At 45.8% G+C, this 27,699-nt stretch overlaps 1 protein-coding gene across 4 annotated transcripts in view; it reads left to right on the forward strand.

Moving 5' to 3' along the window:
* The window catches only part of LOC146798496 (zinc finger FYVE domain-containing protein 1-like), a 116,555-nt gene extending 90,251 nt beyond the window's left edge, over positions 1–26,304 (forward strand). The window contains exons 7-12 of one of the 4 annotated variants that reach the window (XM_085625768.1): positions 1,970–2,087; positions 2,645–2,815; positions 8,734–8,905; positions 16,244–16,348; positions 17,823–17,955; positions 20,056–20,183. In XM_085625768.1, coding sequence (XP_085481894.1) covers positions 1,970–2,087; positions 2,645–2,815; positions 8,734–8,905; positions 16,244–16,348; positions 17,823–17,914 — 658 coding nt within the window. In that variant the 3' untranslated portion in view covers positions 17,915–17,955; positions 20,056–20,183. Of the gene's footprint in view, positions 1–1,969; positions 2,088–2,644; positions 2,816–8,733; positions 8,906–16,243; positions 16,349–17,822; positions 17,956–20,055 lie in introns of all 4 variants that reach the window. The other 3 variants (XM_085625769.1, XM_085625767.1, XM_085625766.1) reach the window with 3 other exon arrangements.
* The last annotated feature ends 1,395 nt before the right edge of the window (positions 26,305–27,699 follow it).

Here is a 27,699-nt window from a genome sequence, read left to right on the forward strand (position 1 = left end):
GTCCTGTAAGTGCGCAGGCCTTCCAGGCATTGCGCCTTCTTTTTCAGCCAGATCACTATGTTACAATCCGAACAGTCTTACGCCTCCTTGGGATGATGGCCATCTGGATTGCCACAGTCCCCCACACCAATTTACACCTGGGGCCCATTGCAAGAGTGCTTAGTACAACAGTGGTCTCAAGCTGAGGGTCAATGAGAAGATCTAGCGTTGATTGATAGCCGCACTCATGGCTCTCTGCAGCGGTGGAACTCCCAACAACCTGTGGCAGGGGCACCCCTTACTCAACCCCATCAGAATGTACCCTTCTCTTACGGTATGGGGGTCGCATGTTCAGGTCCTCGTGGTCCAAGGTCAGTGGACCTCCAGCACCACGGTCACCACATCACTTACCTGGAGTTGTTGACCATTCAGCTATACTGAAAGCCTTCCATTGTCATATTGTGGACAAGGTAGTGCTCATTCGCACAAGGGACATGACTGTCATGTACTATCTACAGAAACAAGGTGGCACTCACTCTCTTCACCTGTCTGCGTTAGCCGAGAACATTTTGAGGTGGGTTCTTTGCCACTGAGTCCATCTGCTGGCGGAATACTTTCTGGGAGTGGACAACAACTATGCAGCTCTCCTCAGCAGGATGCAGCAACAAATCCACGAGTGGGAAGTCCGCCCGCAAATACTCCTTCAGTACTTTTGGTGATGGGGACTTCCCGTCATAGACCTTTTCGCCATCGCTAAACGCAAAATGTCCACAGTACACGGGCACTATGTATGAACTGGTCAGGGATATTTGCCCACACTTTTTCACCACTCACACTCCTTCCATTTGTGGTTCAGAGGCTTCGGCATATGTCCCTCATCCAAATCCTGGTGGCTCCCATTTTTGCCGTACATCCCTGGTACACCACCCTCCTTGAACTCTCAGTGGTACTGCACAAGAGGCTCCTCAGCGGGCCGGATGTTCTCATGCAGACCAGTGAAGAAATCAGACACCCCAAGATGCGCAGCCTTGCGATTTCAGCTCCTGAGGTCTTAGAGCGGCTAAGTGAAAACTATTCATCCACTGACATCACCTCTCTAAGACATTGTCTGCTACCTTTTACACTTACAGACCTGGTCTAAGTTTCCATTTGGCTCCACTTAGCTGCAGTGGCTGCCCACCTTCAGAATAGAGAACACATAACCCTTATCAGCATCCTTGTTCTAAAAGCATGTATGAAAGGTCTCAAGACTCATTCCTCCACAGGTACCCCCGCCCCCGTATGTAATCTAAACATTGTTCTCACTAGACTCATGGGTCCTCCCTTTGAGACTCCCCATTCTTGCCCCCTTCAGTTTCTCTCCTGGAAGGTGGCCTTCCTAGTCGCAATCACCTCTCTGATGTGACCGTGAGCTCCAAGCTTTAACCTTGGAAGAACCTTTCCTTCAGGTTCATAGAGATAGGGTTGTCCTTCGTACTAACCCTAAGTTCTTTCGTACGGTGCTTTCTCCTTTCCACCTTAACCAACCCATAGAGCTGCCAGATGTCCTTTATCCTTTACACATGGTCATCTCTCCATTTTGTATCGCTTCGCTCTTTTATTTTTATCCTCGCCTGCCGTGCAGGAAAGCAGTCTAACAATGAATCTGATGCCTATGAGCATTACCAGCAGTAGGAGGAGTCTCTAAACCTCATGACTCGGTAACACTTCTTCGAAGAAAAACATCTTGCACACATCAGGACCCAACACTGGAGGGCAGGACACGCAACTGCCTTTTTTACATAGGGCTTAAACTTCCCTCTTCCCCCATGCTGCACCTAATAATGTTGCTTCCCTTATGTGCTGGTTGCATTGTCTTGCTGCAATGCAGGGGATGTTGGCAAGGATTACAGAGAAATACCCATACCCATATTTCTGGCTCATTTTTCTACTCTTGCCGGCAGAGTATCTGTGACATTAACTGTCTGCCTGTTCCTTTTGCTCATCTCAGGTACGTGTTGGAGTGCTTTGTCTGTGGGATCATTTATCGTAGCAGGCAGTTCTGGTATGGAAACCAGGATCCAGAGGGCATGATTGTGAGACATGAGGTTCGACACGTCTGGCCTGGGGTACGTGCTTCTCTTCTCGATGGATAATGCATAATAATAAAAGAGTCTGTCCAACTAGAACACTTCCCTATCAGGCACTGATAGAGTGGTTGTATTAACTACAGCACAAGCCACCTTCAGAGGAGTTAATTTAAAAAAAACAAAATTTTCAAATCACTCATAGACAAATATGATCACCTCCCCCTTTGAAAGCCCAAGTCTGCTCACACCAAAGAGAGAGTAACAGATGTAATAGGTAGTAAAAAAAGGGGAGTGTAATGGCCTAATATGACTCATGCTTGGTGATTGATCTGGAAAAGTTACTTTCCAATGGGTGTAAACCTAGTCACTGTGAAAACTGTCTTCCATATATTTCTTTAAATAATATAATTTTATAAGCAGATTTGCTGGAGCATCTGATTAGAGAAGGCAGTGTCTCCTGCAGTGTTCGCTGTCGAAAGAGGGTAATCTCAGTTGCTGCTGAAGTGTGTGTGTATGTTTTCGTGTTAGTAGCCAGAAAACCATTCAGCAACAATCTTCAAACATACTATCGTCTTTGTTTCTCTGTTCCTTCTTAGTGTGAAACTGTGTCAATGGAGCATCATAATGCCGCCCAGCGGGTTCTGGATGGTGTAACTGGCGTGATCCAATCTCTGAATGAGTACAGTTTGGGGCCTACCCGCGCAGTGACATCTTGGCTGACTGACCAGGTCGCACCCGCCTACTGGAGACCCAATTCTCAGATCAAGGTGAGCATCCGCTTGGCCTCTGCTGCCCTTACGTGGACATTAAATAGCCACTGCTTTATAACAATCTGTTAAATTTTGAGGGACCCAAAATATACACATTCTTTGCCAGAACATTTATTTCCTGAGCGCCTTTGTGAACTGCTTGCAAAATCCTTTGCCATCCTGGTGTATTTATATTAAGCAGATTGAAATACAGTGTAACTCCAATAGATAATTGTGAGAATGAAATAATTAATTTTAATTACCTATAATAAACTATATATTCGAGTAAAGGACCCCGAGAATAATACACAATGGTGTCCTGGAATGGCAGTAATTTTTCTGGGATATGAAGACCAATATGTTGTATACGAGGAGAGGAAAATAAGAACAGCGGTAGGGAAATGAGAAAGAACAATGCTTAAAAACAAAGCAAGTGATGAAATGTTGTATCAATCTTTGCAAAACAGCCCATTTATATTCACTTTCTTTGTAAACATTTTAGTGAAATGATCGGTGACACATTTTATCAAATCCAGTAAGTGATCATTTTAACCTTATTACACTTACAACATTTCAGATGTACACTACTTTGTGCTTGGGCAGCTACTTAAATATTTATCAGCCAACATGGAGGAATGATTACAGTCGAATCCCTTCCCTTTAAATTTAAGCTGAATCTGTGGCACACAATAGTCTTTAATTAAACATCACATTCTTTAAGGTGTGGAGACGGTGGAGGGTTCTCTGTAGCCTAACATTGTCATACTCTGGGGAAAATGTGGCCTGTAGAAATTGTGTAGCATGTGTGGCTGTATACACGCGATCTGCATACTCCTGCTCTTCAGTTTTGGGAGCAGACGTTTGTAAGTTGTTTTTCTTTAAAGTTGTTTTTGTATCATAAGACCTGTTGGGACTACACTATTAAGGCACAATGCACCAGAACAAAAACTCCGCCTGAGATTGTTTTCCTCCACCATTGGGTTTGACATTCAAGAACTAGGTCCTCGAGAGACAACACTTCTTCACCAGGAACTTTTGTGCCTACTGTTGGGATTTCAACCCAAGTAACAAGAAAGCACTAGCGACTAGACTGTAAGAACGTAACTCCATAAACCGGTCAGCTTTGATGCAACTTGATTGAGCACAACTTGCCAGACCTCAACTGGGAACCTTCAGCACTGATCAGTGTCGACAACACCACCAAGGATTCAGGTCGTACTCGAATGACTGTGGGTGGTTATTAAGAAGAGAACTCCTTGTTTGTTCTGCCCTGGATGGAACTCAAACTTCCAATGATCAGACCAACACAGGTATAGTAAGTTGTGCTTGTCCTTCCACCACAACGAGGCTGCCTATACCGCCTGCAAGGCCTTTCTGTGCAAACAGACCCATATGTACCAAAGAGAGAGGTGCTGGGCACACTAAAAAACGCAGCCCTGGGAATCGCCCAAAACCCTGGATATTTTCAGCTAGGAAGACATCTTCAGTTTAGAGAGGGGAACCAAGCCTGTTTAGTCTTCCACCTTCCCACGATAACAGGAGCCTAGAGGTGCTCTCTTGTGAGGCCTTTGAGTCCGAGCACAAGGAAGAGGAGCTTCATGCCCGGAAGCCCATGGGACCTCAGACACTTCCATGCCGTCTATCCCTCCTCACATGCTCGAGAGTCAACTCCAGCTAGTTTGACTCAAAAGTGAAGAGAGAGTTGGGCATCGAACCCTGAGCCAAGCTTTATACCTGACAGCCACCTATGACTCCAAGCAAGCCATCGATGAGGGCACTGCGTAATGCCAAATGTCCTCCTCGCTTCAACCCTGAGGTACTGCCTCTGATCCCAAGTCGACTCTGGGACTGCCACCCAAGTCTTCCCCAAAGAAACCCTAAATTCCAAGGTCTGAGTTGAGCGAGGGACAGATCCTCCTGCAGCTGTGAGAGGTGGCAGATTCTAAACAGAATAACATTTACATTCACCGTCTGTGGAAACACTTCACTAGGTCCAGTTCAAGGGAGCACCCACACACATCTTTTTAAACCTCTAAACAGAAAATGCTTACTTTTGAAAAAGAGCTCTCTTGTGAGCAAGTCCCTCCTCCCATTCCAAAGAGGGTTAGAACAGGGTCACCAGCCCCACTCCCCAGTACTCCTCTTCACATTCAGACCACAGTGATTCTGACCGGGACAGCCCGTATCACCCCGGAAACCCTTATGAATGTATGTCTCCAGGACATGTGATGATCATAAGGAAGATTTCCAAGCCAGCCCTGAAAATGACCCATACCGTGTTAATGCTTCCCCTGCTGATGATAACACTGCTCACTAATAGAGGGCTGCTGAGCATCATATTGTAAAGATGCATCTGGTGATAGAGGATGACCTTCTCATAGAGACCCTTTCCTAGATTAAAAGGTCTGTGCAAGACCTGTGGAAGGAAATGGCCTCTGACATGGGTACTCTTTGTGGTACAGCAGAGCTACTGCCTAGAGTTCAACCATGCCACCAAGCATTCCACCTCATCGCCTCATCCTCAGCCACGAACATGTGCATTTGTTGAAGGAGGAAGTTCAGGAACACCTCGCCAAAGGTGCCATCAAGCTGGTGCCCCGACACCAGCCCGGCAAAGGAGTTTACTTCCTGTACTTTTTAATCCCCAGGAGGGGAGTTTACACCAATCCTGGACGTAAGGCCTTTGAATCAGTACATCCTGACACAGCACTTCCACATGATCATTCTGCAGGACTTCATGCTGTTGCTCTAAACAGGGGTTTCATGGAAACCTCGACCTCACGGACACCTAATTTTGCATCCCCATACATCCACCCCACCATCAGTACCTGCACTTTGCGTTAAGTGGACAACACTATTGATTCAATGCACTGCCAGTCAGGGTCACTGCAGCCCCAAAGCCATTCATGTATTTCTGTATCTCTACAACTGGCTGATAAGGATCAGCAGTGGAGAGCAATTCTTAGTACACACGCAGTGTATTGACTCCACAGGCTAGAGTACACCATCAATGCCAAAAGTCCCATTTTCAGCCCCTGTCGATTCAGCTATTTTTCTGTTCAGTTCTAAATGTTGTCATAGGGAAAGCCTACCCCAATCAGGAGAGGGGGATGTTATCCCAAAAGCCGTTTTCTCTTTTCCAGAAAGGGCGTCCTTTCATAGTAACAACAACAACGATGCAAAGGTTGTACTTCGAATAAGAAATTAAAGAATAGGAGAATGAACAGAAGGATGGGAACAAAGATGGAGTGGAGTATGAGTGGGAAGAAATGGAAGGAGAAGTAGAACAGTAGGGGTGGTACTAGTGAGAGGGCTGCGGAAAAAAAGGAGCAGAAGTCAGTAAGTCAGGAATGGTTGGGGAAAGGGATCTTGTATGAAAGAAGGGTGGAGAAGTAGCCTTAGATGAACAGAAAGAGAAGAGGAGAGGGAGCAGGATAGTAAGGGATAAGAGTAAGAAGATTGAAGAAGGTGGTCAAGGAGTAAGAAGTGGGAGAGGGAGCAGAGGAGTCATGGTCATGGAAAGGTGGAGAGAGCAGGCAATGGATTGAGAGGCCAGGTAAGGAGGACAAAAGGTAGGAGGTGAAGGCGGAGAGCGAGAATGGGTTAGTAGAGGGAAATGGAGGAGGCAGAGAGAGGGGTAGTGAGAGCGGGAGTGTGGATTGGGGCTGAAGGGGAGGCAGAAGACAGAGAAGAGAGAGCCAAGTAAGAGCTGGAGGAGGCACCAAGGGCTAGGGAGGAAGACCAAGAGACACGGTTAAGTGAGAGAGGGTGAAGGTGTACAGAGAGCATGTGAGAGCAGCAGCAGGAGGAGGTGGGAGCACATAGGTGGGGCTGAGGGGAGCAGGAGAATGTACCATAAGTCATATTGGAAATCACTGCACTGCTCAGTTAAATTGCCTATCGTTTGCACAGTGCTGTATATTCACTAAGAAGGTTGCGTTTCAATTTTGTAGTTTAAAATGAAATAATAATTTAATAGCGATCATATTACAATTCTCGCATACATGCCTTATTCAAAGGGTTTTTAATTTGTAATGGGCCACTTGTAATGAGGGCTGCTCCTGTGCACTCTATTCTGACCTGAAGCCAACAGATGGAGGGCTAGAAATGTCCATTGGCTAATCCTCAAGCTCAGGTGGAGCCTGAGGGGCATGTGACTTGGACTCTGACCTCAAAAGCTGAAAGTAGCTTGTCAGAGGACCTGTTACTGACCTGCACCATGTACTAATATCCCGTGCAAAGCATGATGTGCCGCATACTCTGATATCCCAATACTCCTGCATCTAGGGTGCTCCCAACGTGCATCTGTGCCTTGCACCACTACACCTGTACTGAGAGCATATGATAAGCTTCTGAATTCTCACTGAGCAGAACACGTGCACCCCTAGCTGGTTCCAGTATCATAGGAGAGCTCTTGGGGTTGACCATCATCAACAGAAACTATGTCTAACCTGCTGGTTGTAGTCTCCAATAGGAGTGAGTCAGCCTGGAGAGTGAATGTGGGTTTTGTTTCTTTGCCCATCTACAACCCCAGTTTACTCTGGCTCCAGCAAGGAAAATAGCATGTCAGATTATTGCAGTTGCAGCCAATATCCATGTGTAATTTGCAGGTCATAAATACCAATGCAGTAAGCTAGATTAAGAAATGTTTTCCCGCTGCAGAGATATGCCTAAGACATGCAGTGGATGAGCTCTATTCATCCAAGAATGGCCATTATTATGCCAGGTAATGTTACAGCTTTGTCAGGGATTTGTACATTTATGCTTGGGCCACCATTATGCGACGTGCAAACTTTCTAATACTGCCAAAGCCCACTGTATAATAAGGGTGGACAGAATTATGACAGGGACTCACAAAATGACTATCATTATTTTAGGGTTTGTCAATGATGCTCACAGTATTCCAAGAATGATAACTTTCTAGGAGGCTTCCCAGGGTTCAGCCGCCATAAAGTCACTCCGTTGATGCTGACAAGCACACCAAAATACCACTGTTAGTGCTTGTCAATAAAATGTTTTTCTGTAACACTCGTCGAACACCAGCACCACAGCTACAGCTGACTTTACATCTCACTTGCCATTGCACTTCAAGACTGGTCTACTGAGATACGCCAAATAATAACTCACTTATTGACAGCCACGGTATGCTGTGTTGCATAATTTTTTTAATAAAAACCTTGGTCCTGTAGACAGCATAGCAGCAACTAAAATGCTGAGTTATGTCTCACCCAGAAAGGCAGCCCCAGGTTCATGGACATTGGTGGTGTGCTCTGACTGCTGAGTTGGGGTCAAGGGTGGTGTACAGGGAGCGGAATAAGTAGCACAGCACGGTCACATTTACATAATCGCACACATACAGACAACTCCGCTCTTTCAGCCATGCATATTGTAAGCCGGGCTGACTCGCCTACACAGTTTGTGTGTGCACGTATTTCACACCTTCTAACTACCTCCTATGGTCCCTGGCCAGCAGCAAACTACATGCCTGTGTGCCACACACTCCAGTCCAACTTTCCTTTTGTGAAACTTCATTGCATGATGGCCACCGTAGAAGCACTATTCCAGTATGTCTCTTTCTGAGACCAAACCCTTCTTGTCAGGCGCTTCCTATTCAGAAACCAGCCCCTTCCTGTCAAATGGTTTTTGTTCAGAGACCAGCAGGTCCTGTGATCAGTGTACCGATAAACACGCACAATGTATCTTTTTTCAAAGAGCCCCACTCTTCTAGTTAGCCGGGTCCTTTAAAGTTCAAGTAAACATTGTCAACCTGAATGTTTTCTTTTCTGAAGCCCCTTTAAACTGTATGCATACATCTCACTTTGCACATAGTGTATTATTTTTATTCTAAAAAAATAATATAAAGTTGCCTTCGTGCAATTCAAATTGCTTATGCTTCATGTCTTGTATAGAACTCTTATATGTACCAATTTTTATAGGAATGCTTTGGTTGTAAGAGGGCATTTGACGTAGAGGAAAGAAGGCACCACTGCCGCGCCTGTGGGGAAGGATTCTGTCACATGTGTTCTAACCAGACGATGCCTGTGCCAGAAAGAGGCTGGGGCCCTGCTCCTGTTCGCGTGTGCAAAAAATGCTACCAGGCTGGCAAAGGTAAGGCTCTCTGTGCAGTCTAGTGATGACCTAAATATGAAAAGGAAAGAAGGTGGCCTAGAGCTAGGCTAAACACCTACCTTGTAGTTTAAGATCATAGGTTTTGGTAGATTGCTGTTTTTTTGCCAGATCACCTTTCTCGGCTGTAACTTGTTTCAATACTTTCTGTCCCACACACAGTGAACGCAATGCAAGAAAATTCGTCTGCCTTGGAATTGTGCAAGATAGAGTCTCTTACTCACTCTATATTCATAAAATACTTTCCCAGCAGCACCTAAGGTGGAAGTATAATGTAATAATTCATTATATATCCCAACATATAGGGTAACCCAAGTCTTTAAGAGAGGAACATACCACCGATTTTCAAGAGTGTTTCCTGTCAGTACTAGCATAATCACAACAAATGTAATGTTCATGTGATTGGTGCTGGTTAAATCTGTTCATGAATCTCCGGTAATGACTATATTCAGTACAGAACGGTAATGCCATTTTCAACTACCCAGTCAGTGCTTTGATTTTCTTATATGGGTAACATCTGGTGGGGTTGTAGGTGAAGCAGTAGTAGCCTACTACTTTTGATAGTGATAGTAGTATGAGCCGTTTCTCTTAGTCGAATGGTACATCGTAACTATTCCAGAGTCACAGTCTATGTATTATTCCATCATTTATTGGTTGGGACTGGTATTTTCTTCAGTAGACATAAAAATAAGATTTTTTTTTATCTACTCCTGTAATGTCATGCGTAAAGGCACACTACCACAGTATGTGACCACCATTTTCCAATTCTTTTTTTCCGTTTTGGGAGTAAGCAGAAGAGCTCTGGGAAAATTCACCCAGGTGATAAACAGTTTTCGATTTATGAAATGAAAGAAGGATCTGCTACATGAATGGTGAATTCAAGATTTTTTTTATTGAGACATTTTCCAGAAACAAATTAAAATCAAACAGAGGCAACATCTAAACGTAGAAACAGCCAGTTCCATGGGCAATCAGCAAGAAAGCAACATCAATCATAGGCATTTGTATAGCGCACTGCTCACCCGGAGGGTCTCAAGGCGCTGGGGGGGGGGGGGGGGGGGGGGGGGGAACGCTACTGCTCGAACAGCCAGGTCTTCAGTTGCTTCCTGAAGGCGAGATGGTCTTGCGTTGTCCGGAGGTGGATGGGGAGGGAGTTCCATGTCTTGGCTGCCAGGTAGGAGAAGGATCTTCCTCCGGCGGTGGCTCTGAGGATGCGGGGGACGGTGGCGAGAGAGAGGCTGGCGGAGCGGAGCTGGCGGGTGGGCTTGTGGAAGGACAGGCGGCTGTTGAGGAACTTGGGGCCCAGGTCGTGGAGGGCCTTGTGTTCGTGGGTGAGGAGTCGGAACGTGATTCTTTTGTTGACGGGGAGCCAGTGCAGGTCTCTCAGGTGTCCGGAGATGTGGCTGTGTCGGGGGATGTCCAGGATGAGTCGTGCTGAGGCGTTCTGGATCCGTTGGAGTTTCTTCTGGAGTTTGGCGGCGGTGCCGGCGTAGAGGGCGTTCCCGTAGTACAGCCGACTGGTGACGAGGGCCTGGGTGACCGTCTTCCTGGTCTCGGTGGGGATCCACCGGAAGATCTTTCGAAGCATGCGCAGGGTGTTGAAGCATGAAGACGAGACGGCGTTGACTTGTCTGGTCATCGAGAGGGAGGAGTCCAGGATGAAGCCTAGGTTGCGTGCTTGGTCCGTTGGCTTGGGGGTGGCTCCCAGGGCGGGGGGCCACCAGGAGTCGTCCTAGGCGGAGGGTGATGATCCCAGGATGAGGACCTCCGTCTTGTCTGAGTTCAGTTTCAGGCGGCTGTTCTTCATCCATTCGGCGACGTCTTTCATCCCTTCGTGTAGGCTGGCTCTGGCGGCGTCCGGGTTGCTGGTGAGGGAGAGGATCAGCTGGGTGTCGTCGGCGTAGGTGATGATCTTGAGGTTGTGTTGACGTGCGATGGTTGCGAGGGGGCTCATGTAGACGTTGAAGAGGGTGGGGCTGAGCGATGACCCTTGTGGAACGCCGCAGATGACTTCGGTGGCCGCTGACCGGAACGGGGGGAGGCGGACTCTCTGGGTTCTTCCGGCGAGGAATGAGGTGATCCACTCCAGGGCCTTCTCCTGGATGCCGGTGTTGTTCAGGCGCTGTACCAGGGTGCGGTGGCAGACAGTGTCGAACGCTGCGGAGAGGTCCAGGAGGATGAGGGCCGCAGTTTCCCCGTTGTCCATTAGGGATCTGAATTCGTCTGTGGCTGCGATGAGGGCGGTCTCCGTGCTGTGGTTGGCTCGGAAGCCAGATTGCGAGTGGTCGAGGGATCCGTTGGTCTCGAGGAAGGCGGCTAGCTGTCTGTTGACGGTCTTCTCGATGACTTTGGCAGGAAACGGGAGGAGCGAGATGGGGCGGTAGTTCTTGAGGTCGGAGGGGTCTGCAGTTGGTTTCTTCAGCAGGGCACTGATCTCGGCGTGTTTCCAGCACTCCGGGAAGGTGGCGGTGTTGAAGGAGGCGTTGATGATGTCGCGGAGGTGGGGTGCGATGATGTGGTCGGCCGTGTTGAAGATGTGGTGTGGGCAGGGGTCCGTAGGGGACCCGGAGTGGATGGTGTTCATTGTGCGTGTTGTGTCTTCGGTGCTGACTGGGGTCCAGGTGCGGAGAGTGGCGGTGGGGGGCATCGGTTCGGTGATGGGGTTCGTGGTTGGTGGGCCGAAGCTGTTGTGAATGTTGGCGATCTTGTCGTGGAAGAAGGCTGCGAGGGAGTCGCAGAGGTCTTGCGAGGGAGTGATGTCATTGTTTCCGGCGTCGGGGTTGGAGAGCTCTTTGACGATGCTGAAGAGTTCCTTGCTGTTGTGGGTGTTGTTGTCCAGTCGTTCCTTGAAGGCTGTCTTCTTTGTGGCGCGGATCAGTTGGTGGTGTTTGCGGGTGGCGTGTTTGAGGGCCGTCATGTTGTCTGTGGTCTGGTTGGTGCGCCAGGTGTTCTCCAGGGAGCGGCAGTTCTTCTTGGAGGTGATGAGCTCGTCGGTGAACCAGGAGGCTTTCTTGCTGCCGCGTCTGCTGGGGGGGTTCTTCAGTGGTGCGAGGGCGTCTGCGCAGTTGGTGATCCACTGTGTGAGGTTGTTGGCGGCTTCGTTGGGGTCCGTTGAGCTGGTGGGGGGGTTCTGGCTGAGGAAGGTGGTGAGCTGGTCGCCGGTGATCTTGTTCCAGCTCCTGCGGGGGGCTTGTTGAGGGTGGTGGTGGGTTGTCGTTTTACTGAAGCTGAAGTGGACGCAGCTGTGGTCAGTCCATTGGAGATTGGTGGAGTGGCTGAAGGTGACGTATTTGCTGGATGAGAAGACTGGGTCAAGCGTGTGGCCGGCGTAGTGGGTGGGGGTGGTTACCAGTTGCTTGAGTCCGAGGTTGGCCAGGTTGTCCAGCAGAGCAGTGGTGTTGCGGTCCTTGTTGTCCTCCAGGTGGAAGTTGTGGTCCCCCAGGAGGATGTAGTCGGTGGAATTGATGGCGTGCGGGCTGACGAAGTCTGTGATATCTTCGCTGAACTGTGTGCGTGGTCCCGGTGGTCTGTAGACGAGGGTGCCTCTGAGCGTGGTCTTGGGGTCGGTGTGTATCTGGAAGTGGAGGTGTTCGGCGGAGGTGAAGGTGTCATCGGAGTTGGTCGTGATGCGGATGGTGTTCTTGTGGATGATGGCGATGCCTCCTCCTGTCTGGTTGACGCGGTCCTTCCTGGTGATTTTGTAGCCTTCTGGGACGGCGATGGCGACGTCGGGCGCTGAGGAGGCGTTCATCCAGGTTTCCGTCAGGAAGGCGATGTCTGGTGCTGTCGAGTCGAGGAGGTTCCAGAGTTCGACGGCATGCCTGTGAATGGAGCGGGTGTTGAGCAGAATGCACATCAGGTGTTTGTTGCTGGGGCTCGGTTTAGCAGGTGCGGTGTTGGGTCGGAGGCCGGTGAAGCGGCAGGTCAGGCAGGTGAAGGGTCCGTGGGTGCGTCTCGGGGTGGCTCGGTAGCAGGCGGTGTTTCGGCCGGCGTTGAGTGCGTGGAGGGTTTTGGCGTCGTAGATGTGCAGGGTGTGCTGGCGAGGGCGAGGACCAGGGGGTCTGGCGCTGGGCGCGGTCCAGGCGCAGCCGGCTTACCTTTGGTGCACCTTCGGCGCTCAATCGGCGCTCCCGCTGCGCGCGTCCGCTGCGCGGTCGCTCTGGGGGCGTCATAAGTAAGGAGCCGGGAGGGAGGAGCAGCTGGGTGGTGGGAGCGGGGCGGCGAATGGAATCACAGGGGGGCGGGGCCGCAGGGAGGCAGCGGCGGGAAATGCCAAGAAGCAGCGGGCAGCGGGAAATTCCCAGGAGCAGCGGGAAATTCCCAGGAGCAGCGGGCAGCGAGCGAAGGAATCTGCAGGCAGGAGGCGGCAAAGGCAGGCAGGAGCGGCAGCAGTGAGTGGGGCGACCAAGCCCTGTGGAGGGCTGAGCGGTCACCATGCGCACATTAGACATGATATGCGGGTTCCATGTGGGTGTAAGATATGCAAAAGGCCGAGCTCAGCCTCATTGCAGAAAATAGAGAAAGCGTGGGGAGAACTTAATATAAAAAGACAGTGTGAGAAGGTAGAGAAACCCTCTTGTTGAACTCCAACCTGGTGTTATTGAATCAGCCCTCTAGAAAAGGAGGTGTATCGAAACGTGTAACATCTACATATGACCTTATAGTATGACCTATAGAGTACCTACAATACAACATGGTTAATATATGGTTAATATAAGTTCACATAAAACTTGCAATGACTATTTGGTACCTGTAGGTGAACAGGTACTACTGGGGAGGGGTGCCCTGCCGTCTTATGGGGGTTTTGTCCTGGTGAAGTAGTTGTCGAGGGATTCCCACATGTTTCTAATCGGTGGTTTCCATGGAGAGTTCTGAAGCGAAATATCGTCAGTTCCTCTTAGAAAAGTAATCCAGTTAAGCCATGCACGAAAGGAAGTAGCAGACATGTTCATCCAGTTGGTCAATATTGATTTATAGGCTGAGTTCAGCAGTATGTCTACAAGAAGTCTATCCTTCTTTGAATTGGATCTGGGGATCTAAGAAACCCTGAATTAAGGAGAGAAATTATTTTTTAAGACGTATCCTGCACAGAGCGTGAATAAAGTCGAACACTATCCCAGAAAGGGATAACCGTCTTGCAGAGAACATGAAGAAGACATCCCCTCTGGTCCTCTGGCATAGCAACGAATACCCCTCCTGATGACAGTGTCCTTGAGCGAATCTGACAAAGAGGAGCTGAGGGACATCAAGCTGGTGCCAAAGACCGGCCCTTGCCAAGGTTACAAGTATACCCAAGACCCTTATTACCTAGTCAGGGCTCCATAAGAAGTCTTGTGCCGAGCTAGAGCACCATTCCAGAGGGATTCATACTTCAAACCCCAAGCATGGAGGCAGAGAAAAGCCAAGCCAAGGCCCCCTGCTGCATTCAGGCTCCGGTCGGCACTGGCAAATATTTTAGGAGCCGATCAAACCTCCATCAAAGGGCGTCAACCTGCATCATCCATTGAGCGTGTGCTGCTTCAAGGCCACTGAGCACCATCGGTCCCATTCGTACCTAAGATTCCATCAGCGCCATTACATGAGAACACGTCAATACATAGTCAGTCTTGACACGGAACCCTCATTGATGCCAAAGTTGAGCGTGAAACCGACCTTGATGCCTCCATCGATGCCTTTAGACGAAGAGGTTGATAATCCGTTCCTCAAGAGGCTCCAAAAGGTGGTGGATGCCAGACAAAAGCAGCAGTTCATACCCCCCCCACCCTCCCCCCCCCCCCCCAGGTGCCGGCAAAAGAATGGCAAAACCACTGCCTCTGGAACCTCTTCCTTATAAGAAGAGACTGCCCTTCGAAGGGGAACCTTCTAACCACATTTTAAGCTGCCTTCCCCGAAGAACCATAAGGACAGAGCCACCACCAGTCTTCTGTCCCTGCCACACAGCCTGCCTCTACCTCAAACACCACCCCAGTCTCTCCCACCTTCACCACGTCTACCCACTTCATCCCCACTGCCTCTACCAGTAAGCAGTGGGGTTCCCACTTTCGTACGAGTCAGGTAGCCCTCATGGCTCGTTTGACCGTCACGACCAGCCATCAGGACAAGGCCTCACTGATGATCCCTGGGATGACCAAAACATGGATCCTCCATGTGACACTGACCTAGACCACTACCCAGCAAGTGCCTTACCCCCTGATGACAGCACAGCCTATCATGAGATGATTCAGACGGCCACAGCATTTCACAAGCTGCACGTTCATGTCCCTCAGGAAGAGGAGGACTTGCTTGCCTTGATGCTCTCGAAATCCAAGCAGACCATCCAGTTCCTTCCCAAGCAACCACGGCCTTCCTAAGAAACATCCTACTAGTGTATATTTGTGAATCTGCTGCCTGGCCAACACCCCACAGCTTTACCAAGCAATGCTGTGTGGGCATCTTAGCCCAATAACTGGACATGGTGGGCTGGATGGTGTTAAGGACCTTAGTTCAGACAGCTGCATCACCGACACTCTAGCCACTGCTTCTGGAGGACACTGCTTTGGTCTGTTAAGCCTGTGTATCTATAGCCACACATACTATAAACGTAAAATGCTATGTGCTGCGCAAGCATCTGTTCATAGATTGTAGCGCTGTAGATTCACATGCGCCCAAATTCCAGTACGGAAGTCTTTGTCTTTTGCATATCTCTTATTGTGTTTTACGCACCTTACCTACATCCATACATACTCTCAACCTCTGTGTGAAAACAGTTTAAAATGATGCTGGTACCAATGCGCAGCGTACGTCAGAAAGGAGGAGTCCTATCGCATCTCGTGACTCCAGAGACTTCTTCGAAGAAAAAGAACTTGCAGATGTCCAAGCCCATCACTAGATGGCTTTGGAATCCACAGCACTACATGCTACAAACAGAAGCTTACATGGCGAGTAGCATTTTCTGTACTATGAATTTATAAACATTTTACACTCTTCCCGAGGGACTAATACCATAGATCTTCACAGATCCTTGCTCAACATCACCTCCAAAATGACCCTGCTGTATACATTTGAACAGCTCCAAGTCCTACAAAAAGATCTGTTTTTACACTAGCTGGAACCTGCACAGTTAGTCCCATTTCCTGCTTTGTTTTTTTCTGTTCGTTACAGGTTTCTACCAAAAATAGTTGTTTTTCCTGTAATGTACCTATTTAAGTAGTTTGGGTATTGCAATGTTTAAAGAAAACGTTAGCAATTTTATTCTAGATTCTTCTTTCAATTGAGTAAAATTTAGAAATGGGGATATTTTCAGAAGTGCAGAAGTTTCTTATTTCATTCTTTTGTTTGTAGCAGAGTCGCCCTCAGAAGAAGGTGTGGATTTGCTTGCTCGCAAAGTGACAGAAGTAGCACAAGGCACTTTGGACGTAGTGTCTTCGGCCGTAGAGTACCCTCTTGGTGAGAAAAATATTGTGTACGAGATTCACTGCTCTCCCACCTCCATTTTACTTTGGTATGTCTGATTTATGATCTGCAATGAGGATTAAGGAAACCTGCCGTAATGCTGTGAGAATGCTCTCACGCTACAGCACAAATACAAATATGGGCGCAAAATATTTCTTTAACCACCAAAGTAGAAAAAAACATATTTACCTACTTCTACATTTCGCAATTCACCACTTGAAAGACAAACATCATCAATGTAAATTTCCTTATAGTGTAACTAAGATTGCAACAGTTTTTGCCCGTAACCCACTGTGGGTGGCTAACTCCTGTTGCTCCTGGCCAAAGGCCAAGTGCTATGGGATTTCGCTACCTGGCGTTTGCCTACGCCATGAGCCCAACCCACCTTGTTAGTCAAATCCTCTCTTAAGGATGGCCAAAGGGGCGCACGCAATGAGACTTGGCTGCAGAGACCCAACTGTCATGGGTGGTCCAACACTCGCATCCAGTGCTGGATTTGTAAATCCTCAGACTCCAGGAGGGTCCACATGACCTATGTGATGTCTACTTTTATTTCAATTCTACCGAAGTCCTTTCCGGGCCTCCTAGCTGGACCTGGTGGTCAGAGTATGCTCTTTTTCCCTTATGCCCTTTTTTGCTCCAAGTCACGCCTAAGACTGTGTATGTGCTGTCTTTTGCAACATAAATGTTATCTTACAGTGGGCTTAGAGCCCGCCTATTGCTTACTATTGGTTGGCTTCCTTACGATTCTCATTTGCTTGTTTCTTATTTGTGACATGTGCACGATTTCCTTCTTTTTCCTGTATTTGAAGCATGGACGCATTACTATTTCCTTCCACTGCACACTTAATTCAGGCGCTCCTTTTACCTTTTTGTGTAAGCATTCCACAAGAGTGAACATATTTTGCCGCCGCCTCCCTCGTGTGCTTCATTTTACCTCTCGCTCTCTAACCCTTGTGCTTCTTTCCCACCCCTGCATTGCCTTCTGCCCTGTGTGCAGTGTACCCTCCAGCTCTACATCACTCTTTTTCACCCTTGATGGTTCCTCCACCAGCACCAATGTGTTGCTTCTCTCACCTGCGGCCTGGGCTGCTCCTCCCGATCTACACCCCGGTGTTGCTTCCCCCTACTCAATTTAAACCACCCACCCGTGCACCTGTGTTGCTTCCTCCCCTCATCCCATGTGTTGTTTCCGCACCCCCTTATGTTGTCCCCCCGCTTTCCCTTTGTTACTTAACCCCTTGTGGCTTCCTCCCCACCAGTTTTAAAAAACAAAACCGATTTTGCGTATTTTTTCCCTCTTTTAGTTACCAATCCTACATGGATCGGTACGTAAATAGAAAAAAAAGCAGACTCATATTTTTGTAGGTGTGCAATGACGCTATGAGCTGCATAAAACCATTGAAAAATTCAGTAGGTCCCGAATGTAAGACCCATTGACTTTGCCAATGCTTGTTATTTTTTCCAGCATGGTTCTCAGTGTACCTTGTTGGGCAATGCCAAATGCAACACAAATGTATCTGTGATGGCTCGCCAATCAGATCGAGGTGGATTTGTTAATCTGCCGTGGACGATGATCGGAAAAGCTTCCTCCGCCAATGGTTTGCTTTTATTTATTTTTAAATTGATGTGTGAATCCTCTGTGACTTTTGTGAATCGACAAACGCTCCGTGAATTAATGTTACAGCTAGTTCTGTCTTAGAACCCTTTCAGGCCCAAACAGACAAAGTGTAAGCATTCATTTCTCAGACTACTGAACGGATTTACACCACACCAAGGAAAGGCACGTCCCGGCATAATGCTCTGCATTCATGCTACGTTTGGTGCTATTCCATTTTAGCCACTTTTTCTGTATTGGGGAACAAAGGAACCTATTAGAGTTAAAGTGGGACTTTTTTTTATGTTTTACCATCACACCCTCCTCCTTTTTTCGGCCCAGTTTGACGGATCTGCATGAAACTTGCTTTGCCGAACACAAATAGGATGAACTTGTTTTATTCAATAGTTTCATGCAGTCATTGAACAGTGCCCGAAGAGCTTAAGAAAACAAAAAATGCCTTTTCTGTGCAAGTCAGACTTAACCATACTTAAACAGGAGCTACCACTGCCTGTGTAAAATATATGTATATACATAAATAAAATAAATGTAGGCTTAAGAACTATCCTGCTAAGATGATCACTTCTGCGGTAGACCGGCATTGGTTTTCCCCCCAAGTTTACCCTTTCATCTAACAGTTCGATCACTCATACCTTGATTGACACAACTTGTCATCTTGTACTTGAGGCAAGCAAGTTATTGAGTGAGGTTTTATTTCACATGAATCACCGATTCCTGATACTCGAATTTGATGAGCCCTCTCTACATGAAGGTGGCCGTCCGATTGCATATGTGCACTTTTTTAACGCCCAACCTGAACTGGGCCTGGTTTTACTTCCTTACGTAGAAAACGTTTTCTTTACTCATCTATGTTATTCATTCCCACCTTTGCCTTACCCGCCATCATCACCTTGATGGGACCTGGGTGTGAAAATACATCCTTATTGTAGTTAATTGAAAATAAGATCTGCCTATCCATTTCATTTCTGCAGGAGAGGCACCTCGATATCTGTTTAGATTGCTCGGAGTCCTTTATAGAAATGTATTTGAGACGCACGTGCATGAACCGCCAGCACTCGTTTCTAGAACCTTTGCGTAATATCATTCACTGGTCACTGAGACAATAGTGGATGAGCTCCAGCCCTCCTCCCAGGCAAGAGTGTACATGAGGAGAATGGCCTTTTTCAGACCTCTGAAGCAGGAATGGAACTTGGGAAGGACATGGAGAACTACAGAAGAGAAATACTGTCTATATGCAAAAGACATGATTTAAATGTTCTAAAACACATTTCTCCACACAAACTCGTGCCCTAATCAGAAGTGCTTGTATAAAATGTTTTCATATAGTTTAGTAACATTTGGATTTGCACTTCCTTTAACTGATCGTGTTCAATTGCTAGTTCCATTTGAATGGAGTTTTTAGCTTTAGTTTCCTTTATAGTGGTATTTTGTTATGTTATGTTATCTGGAATTTATAGAGCGCGCGGCTACTCCCAGGAGTGTCCCGGCGCTGAGATAAAAAGACCACAATAACAACAGACTGAGATCCGCCCTTGCCGCCGAGTCGGAAAGGCCTAGAGCTGGAAAAGCCACGTTTTCAGATTCCGCCTAAAAGTTAGGAGGTTCGGGATCTGTCGCAGTGGGGGAGGGAGGCTATTCCAAAGTCGAGATGCTACTGCTTGAAAAGATCTTCCCCCAACCCGGGAAAGCTTGACCTTCGGAGTCGAGATCAAGGGCTGGGTAGAGGACCTCAATGTGCGCTGCGGAGTGTAAGGCTGAAATCTTTCGCTTAGGTAGGTGGCACCGATCTTATGAAAAGCTTTAAAAGCCAGGACTAAAGCTTTAAAATGGATTCTTTTCTGCACCGGAAGCCAATGAAGTGAGCACAAAAGATGAGACGTATGCGTCCTAGGTCTAGTCAAAAAGATGTCCCTGGTCATTTTCTTTGTGTATCTTGAGTATACAGGATTGTTTCTGCCAAGGATTGAACTATGCCATTCAGTAACACAGACCATTTGGTTTGAAATAATTTTCAGAGCCATATGTTATATTAGTCACAAACCAGTTGCACAATTCATGCGCCCACACTATTTCTCTCTTATAGGATTTGTCAAGGCGGCTGCCAGACCAAACTACTGGGTGTCAGATGAACAGATCTCCCAATGCCACCACTGTAAGAAGAGCTTCACGCCCAAGATGTCAAAGCACCACTGTCGGGCCTGTGGCCAGGGCTTCTGCAAAGTGTGTTCCCAGGACCGCCGGCCTGTGCCTTCCCGCGGCTGGGACCACCCTGTCCGTGTTTGCATCGACTGCAGCAAGAAAAAGGAAGATCTTTGAGTGTTGCCTGTAATGCAAATTTGGCCAGGGTTAAATTACCAGTGTCCATTTTATACTCAAGTGTCTTTCCTTTTCTGTGGCTGGGAGCCCGGGATCCAGGCACGTGTTGATTTGGCGTTCCCTCTATGAACGTACCAGTCTTACGCCATTCTCTGGCTGCCTTTCCTTGATTCCACTAAACCTTGTTAATGATCCCTGTGATGCTCTTTGCCCTCAGAGCTCTTTCAGCACTTTATGTAGGAGGTTCTTAACCTCCTTACCTGATTTATGGATTTCATTGAAGAGACTCATGCTATTATCAGCTGTAGAAGAAGCAACAGGATGCAGCAAGCATGTTGTGGCCGCAAGCCTGGGAAAAGGAACACAAGTTTAAGTAAAATAGAACAATAGGTTTCAAGCATGCTTGGAGATGCCATTTCAATAACTCAGTATCTGCTTGGAATGTGAGTTCATTTTTAGGTGTGGTTGGCAGCTTTTGCTAATCACGTTTTAGCCTTGTAATGTAAGCAGGACAATCGATGGTAGGGGCATCATGCTGAGCATCCCTCTAGTTAGTCTTGTACATTTTGTAGGACAAAACATTCATCATTCTTATCTGTGTTAAAGGGTAGAATTTTTAAAAGGGATAACACAAAATTTAGTTTTGATTTTACAGAAAAGGCAAATGACAGTGGTGCAAATGTCACGTATTGCACGATTCGATCATCAAAAGAAATAGGATGGTGGGATTTAAAAGTAATCCGCACTCCGACCTATAATTTCTTTAGTCAGGTTGCATTACTCCACTGGCATGCATGTGTTGTGATTTCAGGCAAGTCAATATCTGCTCAGTTGGCAGCTCTATGAAGAGGAGACTGGTCCCCCCCCCCCCCCCCCCCCGCCAACTTTCACATGAAGGGCACATTTTATAATGATGGCACTTCAAATACAGACATTGGTGTTAACAACAATCGACCAGATTGGGCTACGCGAGGTGACCAGGTGATGACTCCTATTATCTTGTGAGTGACCTCTTACGCAGTCTGCCACTTCAGGAATTCAGGGTCTCAACACCCACATTTTGGCTCCATCAGTGTCTGGGTTCAGATACAGGGAGGAGAATAATTTTTTTATGAAAACATTCCGTGTAAGGTACATTGGGTAGACAAACAGTATAGATCAGATCACCTTTCTTAATCTGTTTGTCGATTTCAGGTTATCCAGTTTTCAAGTATAAGCATTTTTTATTTCACAGTGGTAACTTTTGAAGGAAATATTGTGAACGGCATCTCATGTTTGTATGTAAGGAGCGATATCTGGTGAAAGTCTGTCTTTTTCTCTATCTGGGAAACTTTGTTCCTGTTGTCTTAGCTTGTTCAGAGCTATGGCAGAAAAAATATGCATCTCTTGACTGTTTAATTTTTCTTTTACTAATGGCCTTGAAATAGTTGATGTTCTGCTGGTAGAATTTGATGCCAAAAAGAAAAGCTGTGACTGCGCCACCTTCTAATATTGTTGAGACTCGCCTATGGGCTACCTTGCCTTGCAACTGGCCATTTTATGCCCATTTCCACATGCTCTCCAACATTTACAATTGAAAACATTTTGGTTTTAATTTGTTTTCGGCAGTTAAGAAAAACATTGAATGTGTTTAATATAAAGTTGATTGTACACCCATCTGGAGCGATAAAAAGCATTTGCGTTAAAATATGTTAATGATCAACAAATTTGTTAATATTTACCTTACATATTGTTCTAACAATGTTTTATAGATGGTGTCAAGCTAATGTCATTCTGGTAAATATTGTTTAAATATGGCCCTAAAATGTTGAATATGTAGCCACTAATGCTAGTCCTTGATGCTCCCCACTGACGCAGTCATTTATTACATGGATTATCTGATCCACTTTCAGACAATTTCCTAAAAGTACCTAATAGCCTTTCTCAGCATCCTCTTCTCCCTTTTAAACATCCCAGAAATTGGCCATGTATGGAAAAGCACGAATGGTGGATGCTTTTAGTGCTATCAGAGGCATTTGACATTGAGGATCACTTAGTTTGTTTTAGGTATCTGCACAATTGTCTGATACAGATGGCAGCTAGGAAATTGTAAGCTATTGTTTGATAGAGTCAAGGCAGAAAATCAGTAGCATTCCTGCCTCTTCTGCCTCTCTGTAAGGTGGTGAGAAAAGGCTTAAGCTCCTCTAGCACAAAACTATAAAGTATGATAGACTAAAGTATGAGATGGACGCTGATAGATAAGAATCCATTCTTTCCTGGTGAATTGGTAATATAAGGATCCCTGCCAGTGAGTAAATACACAGCTTTCCTGGATGACTGACCATCACCTCCACAACCTCAGCCATAGTCACACAATTGTGTTTGGCTTCTTTGACGATCCTTACATGCGGAATAGTCCCAAGCGAATGCTTCTATCTTCACTTGACTGTCCAGTGGACCATAGGTGAGATAGCAGACTGAATTGCAAATGACAATCCACACTAAATAATCTTTCTAGTGGTTGTCTTGTTCAACCACACTTTCCCATAATGGGACCAGTGTCTATGTTCCTGAACAAGCAGAGGGAGAAAACCACCAATCAGTAGTTGTTAGGAAATGCATTTTAGCTATTCCCTTCCATTCATCTGTAAATCTCTGCCTTTCCCTCCTCGCATTTGCCTCTTCACTTGAAGAAAAAAGTGGATACCTTTCTTACAGTGGCAATATGTGGCATGTGCTACTAAACGAATTCAGCAAGAGGAACTATTGCTGGTTCTTCCTAGTTTGAGGGTAGGACAGAAGCCTTCACTCTTTGTGAATCTAAGGTTTCTATAAAAAGGTTCCTTAGCTGGGACAGATTTTTAATCTGATCATCCTTGCACAGGTCCCCCAATTTCTAGAGATGTAAAATTGGCTAGTCTCCACCGGATTTACAAGATGTCTAGTTCCACATCCTGATATATGGTAGCCAAAGACGTTTCCTGTGCTTTGAGGTTGTGGGGGAGTGCGCTATCAAGTTGTCATTCTGGCTTCCAGGCTCAACTACGAATCAAGAGGATTTTACTAATGCGGTGTTCATGGTTGCAGCATATCTGCACAGTAGCAATCCCATGTCGTCCCCTATTTGAGCAGCTTGCATATATAGTGAGACTCGAGCACAGCACCATATTTTGTTTTTAAATGTGTCCTTCACAATATTCTGGAGTGTTGAATCAGTTTTGGAAAACCTGCTGTCATTCCTCAGCAGCACCTCTGAAGTTCTTCAGTGCATTTCCCGAACAAGACTTGATGAAATATTTTGTCTCCCGCTCAGGTAAATTTGAAACATTTGCCAGACAGTGCAGTTGTTCTGACCACGGCCATCACTGCAAGACATTGTCTCCTTCACCTATAAGTCTCGTGGTTTTGTGCATCATCTTTTTGCACAGTGTCAGACTTAGGATGTAGACTATGCTCACTGTTTAAGCAGGCCTAAGGCAGGGCCCCATCAGATGCTTATTGACTCTCACAGAGCTTGTGGCACAGTCTTGGGAAAGAGGGCTTATGGGAAGACTACTGAGATTAGAACCCTCTTCAAGCGCCCACTAACCCACAAATTCCTTCAGGAATTCCAGTGATACTGTTTAGGACCTGCAGCTTCTGGTTACGGTCATTTTATTTCTATTGTGTTCCAGTTCTTGGCTACGTGACCCACTAGATGTCACCCGTCAACATGTTTTGCTTTAGAACAAGATGTGGACACTCAAATGCTGAAGTGTCCAGGTGGCCATAGGGTTGAGTTTCTAGTACCTCTTTGCAACGCTCGACGTAACTATGGCGGCAGTGGCCGGTACAGGTAAGCGTGGTGGGGCGGGGAGTGGCGGGGGGCGTTTCCACAGACCATGGAATAGGATTTATTTATTTAATTTTTCTATTCTGTCAACATTTCAGCCGCCCCCCTCCGTGCTTACCTGCTCCGGCCGCTGCTGATACTATGCAGAGCAACAAATTCTAGTTCACTTTAAGTCACCTTTTTCCCTTATGTAGAAACAGAAGAATTAATGCATCTGTCAGTTTCTTTTTTCAAATTCTGCTTTCTTAGTGCTCACACCACCATATATTTAATGGACGAATGATGCTCTTGTGTCTTCACTGAAAAGCTTTGCTTTAACCCGCCCTGTAAATATAGCAGGCACAAAACATTGGCATAAGTATGAACAGAATGAAAGATGCAGAATTTCCGTGTCCCTAACCAGCAGTACAGCAGGTAGAAATATGATTTCAGCCCAAGCAGTTTTATATTTTTTAAAAGTTGTTTTTTGTTTTACAGCTTTTAATGAGTGCAATTGCATTACTTTCCTTTTGTGTTGCTACTTTTAGGGAAAAAGACGGCGTGGGGACTGATGTATGAAATTTCCGTTTGCAAAAAGCGGTCCTAAATAATGCATCAGCTTTTTGCGAATGCAGTAGTATTGTATATACTGATCTAAGTACAAATAGTTCAGTCCATAAAATACTAAATCGGTTCGGGTCACAGTCATCAGTATTCATTGCACAGGTCGTGACTTGTGACTCATTACGATTGGATTTCATCACAGTGATGGTAGCCTACTAGGGTCAGCAGACCACCAGCTCTGCAATCGCATTTTCATAAAGAAAACTTTTTTTTTGTTTTTAATGCAGACAATTTTCCTGAAAGGAAACTAAAGTGCATTTTGAAAGCAAAATGTATTTTGTTTTTAACCACTGCCTCCCCCCCAACAAAGGGGAAGGAGCTCCAAGACCTTCTTCCCTTTTGCAAATGTGTTACCACCCCAACTAGGGAGTCAATAGGTTTTCAAGGTTTTGTGACGAATTAAAATCACAAGACATGATACCACCCTTAATGAATCACTATTTGGATGGGATGCCCTAACCACAGCCTGTTCCAAATGGAAAAGAGTTTAGGGTTTCTAAACCCATTTTGCAATTCGGTAACCTGCTACCAAATCACAAAATGGCTTTAGTACGTAACATATAGGTGGTTGCAGTCGCAAACCCTGTAATTTTGCAAATCACAGGCTTTACAACTGCAAAATTGCTTTGCACATCAGGCCCCTGATCTCTTGGAGAATAGATCGAGTTGTATCCATTATATATAGAGAGATTATACTTTTTCTGTGTTCTCTCCATTGCTGCTTATCTGTGATTATTTCACATTTCATTCTTTGTAAATGTACGTATAAAAATACAAGCCCTAAAACAATTGTCATTTTCAATTTCTTTATAAAGTATTCTGATTTTATTTATTGTATCCGTCTTTGGGAGTATTTTTGCTGAATGCAGTATCATTTTCATATACCTTTGTATGCTGATAGGGTAACATAGTAGATGGCAGAAGCACATAGCCCTGTCTTTCACTCTGAAGATAGTGTGTGACTGGTACTTTGAAAAGCAGAAGCTGTGTATGGTGTAAAGGAGGTAAGGATGTGGTATTGGGCGTCTGTCAAAAAATGGAAAAGCTGTGGAGGGGAACAGGGAAAGGGAGACAAGAGACTGGACTTGGAAGTGGGTCACGGAATACAAGAGGAGCAGAGGTAAAGCTGAAATGAGGTTGGGAAGTAGGTGTTTGGCAGTATGGGGGTCGTGCTAATGAATGGGCGTCCATCCATGCAAAGTCATCAAAGAAGCAATTCTTGAATGAATGAATGAATGAATATGCTTCATTACAATGTGTGTTTTTGCAAGCAAGCCCAGGAATGCATTTTTATTTTTTATTTTATAGCGCAAACTCAACCCTAAGGTATCAGAGTGCTTTGCATAGTAGGCAAAGTAGCAGTTCGACGAGTTCCAATGTAGTAAATGCAGTTACATGGAGTAAGCACAAATACGTAGTAACAGTATATAATTATGTAGAGATATCTAGTGCTGATGTCACAGGTTGGTCACCTAGCTATGAGTAGAATGCAAATGAGGGAAGATTCTAGTGGGGAGCGGTTAGTACAAGGAAGACTGAGTTGTTGAAGCTGTATTTGCTGGGATGCTGTGATATGAATAAATCTACACTAAATACAAGAAACCTGTGAAGGCTCTTCTTTTCATGGCGACGAGTGGTCTGCGCAAGGAAGCAGAAACAGCATCCCATCCTTGGATTATTAAAAGAAGATAAAGGCATAGGACCATAGAAGATAAAGGCAAAGAAGATAAAGGCATTAGAGCACGATATAGGCAAGAAAACTTAACACTCATCTCTGTGAGTACCCTATTTCTCAAGACTATAACGTTGAGTAACTTTAAGTGTTTGGTAATGCCTCAATGGTGCTGAATTTCATATTCTCAAGCACAAGCCAACATCAACACAACTTTAATCTATTTAAAGACTTGATCTGTTGCTTTGTTTCAAGTGAACTCTAGCACTGCTGTCGCGTATGAAGAGTGTTGCTATTTTAGTGATTTAACAACGTTTAAATTTCAAAGGCACGCTATCATGACATTTATTGAAACGATGAGCGCGTATGTTTAAAAGCTTTTTCATCTTTTGAAAAGTGCCGGGATGTAATGGGTATTTGGAGCGCGTCTTGAACTAGATCGGAATTGTCAATTACTAAACAAATACTAGACGTGTCATCAAAGAAGCACTTAACCGGCTCAAGTATTTACTTTTAATTACGCGTCCATTTCGTCTCGCGCTTGGCTGCTCGAGCCATTTAAACAAACAATGCTGTTCACGCTCGGCTTCACGAGCTAAGTAATACGCGTCGACTTCACGAGCTGAATGATGCGCGTTGCCTCACGCTCGACACCTCAAACTTGAGTCCCCGCTTTGAATCAACATTAAAAGCTCGTGTTTTCAAGCTAAAAAAAAAGAAAGGCATTTAAACGCTTTCTCTACAAGGAGGAAGAAGTAATAAATGACTAGTTCTACAAGAAGAAAGGATTGATTACCTTCCCTGAACAGTTGCCTTCTCTATGCTCCAAACAATACAGAGTGCCAGAACAAGTAACACTAAAAAAGGACTATCAATGTAATAAACACTGGAAAAGGACCACAATTTTCAAGCCACTTCATAAAAACAACTTGGAAGATCTGAAATCAGGATTGCAGACATCAATAACAATTATAATATTTCTATAATTCAAATTATTATTTTAATTCATTATTTTAGATTTTTATTTTAAAATTAACCTATTCCTTTACAGAGAATATGTCAGATCAATCCATGTCATCTCCACCTCCTTTTTTAGTGTCTCCAGGAGAGCCATCAATACCATGGTTACAATGGAAAAAATTATTTATAACCTACCTTTTAGCCATTGGGGGAGACAAATATGGTCCTGTTAGACGACAAGCAATTCTTTTGCATCATTTAGGAGTAGAGGGTAGAAGAATTTATGAAGAAATTCCAGAAATATCTTTAGGTATGGGAGATGGCCAACCTACTAATATATACGATATGTCCCTACAAATGTTAGA

This window comes from Triturus cristatus, chromosome 9, assembly GCF_964204655.1.
Source record: "Triturus cristatus chromosome 9, aTriCri1.1, whole genome shotgun sequence".
Classification (NCBI taxonomy): Eukaryota; Metazoa; Chordata; class Amphibia; order Caudata; family Salamandridae; genus Triturus; species Triturus cristatus.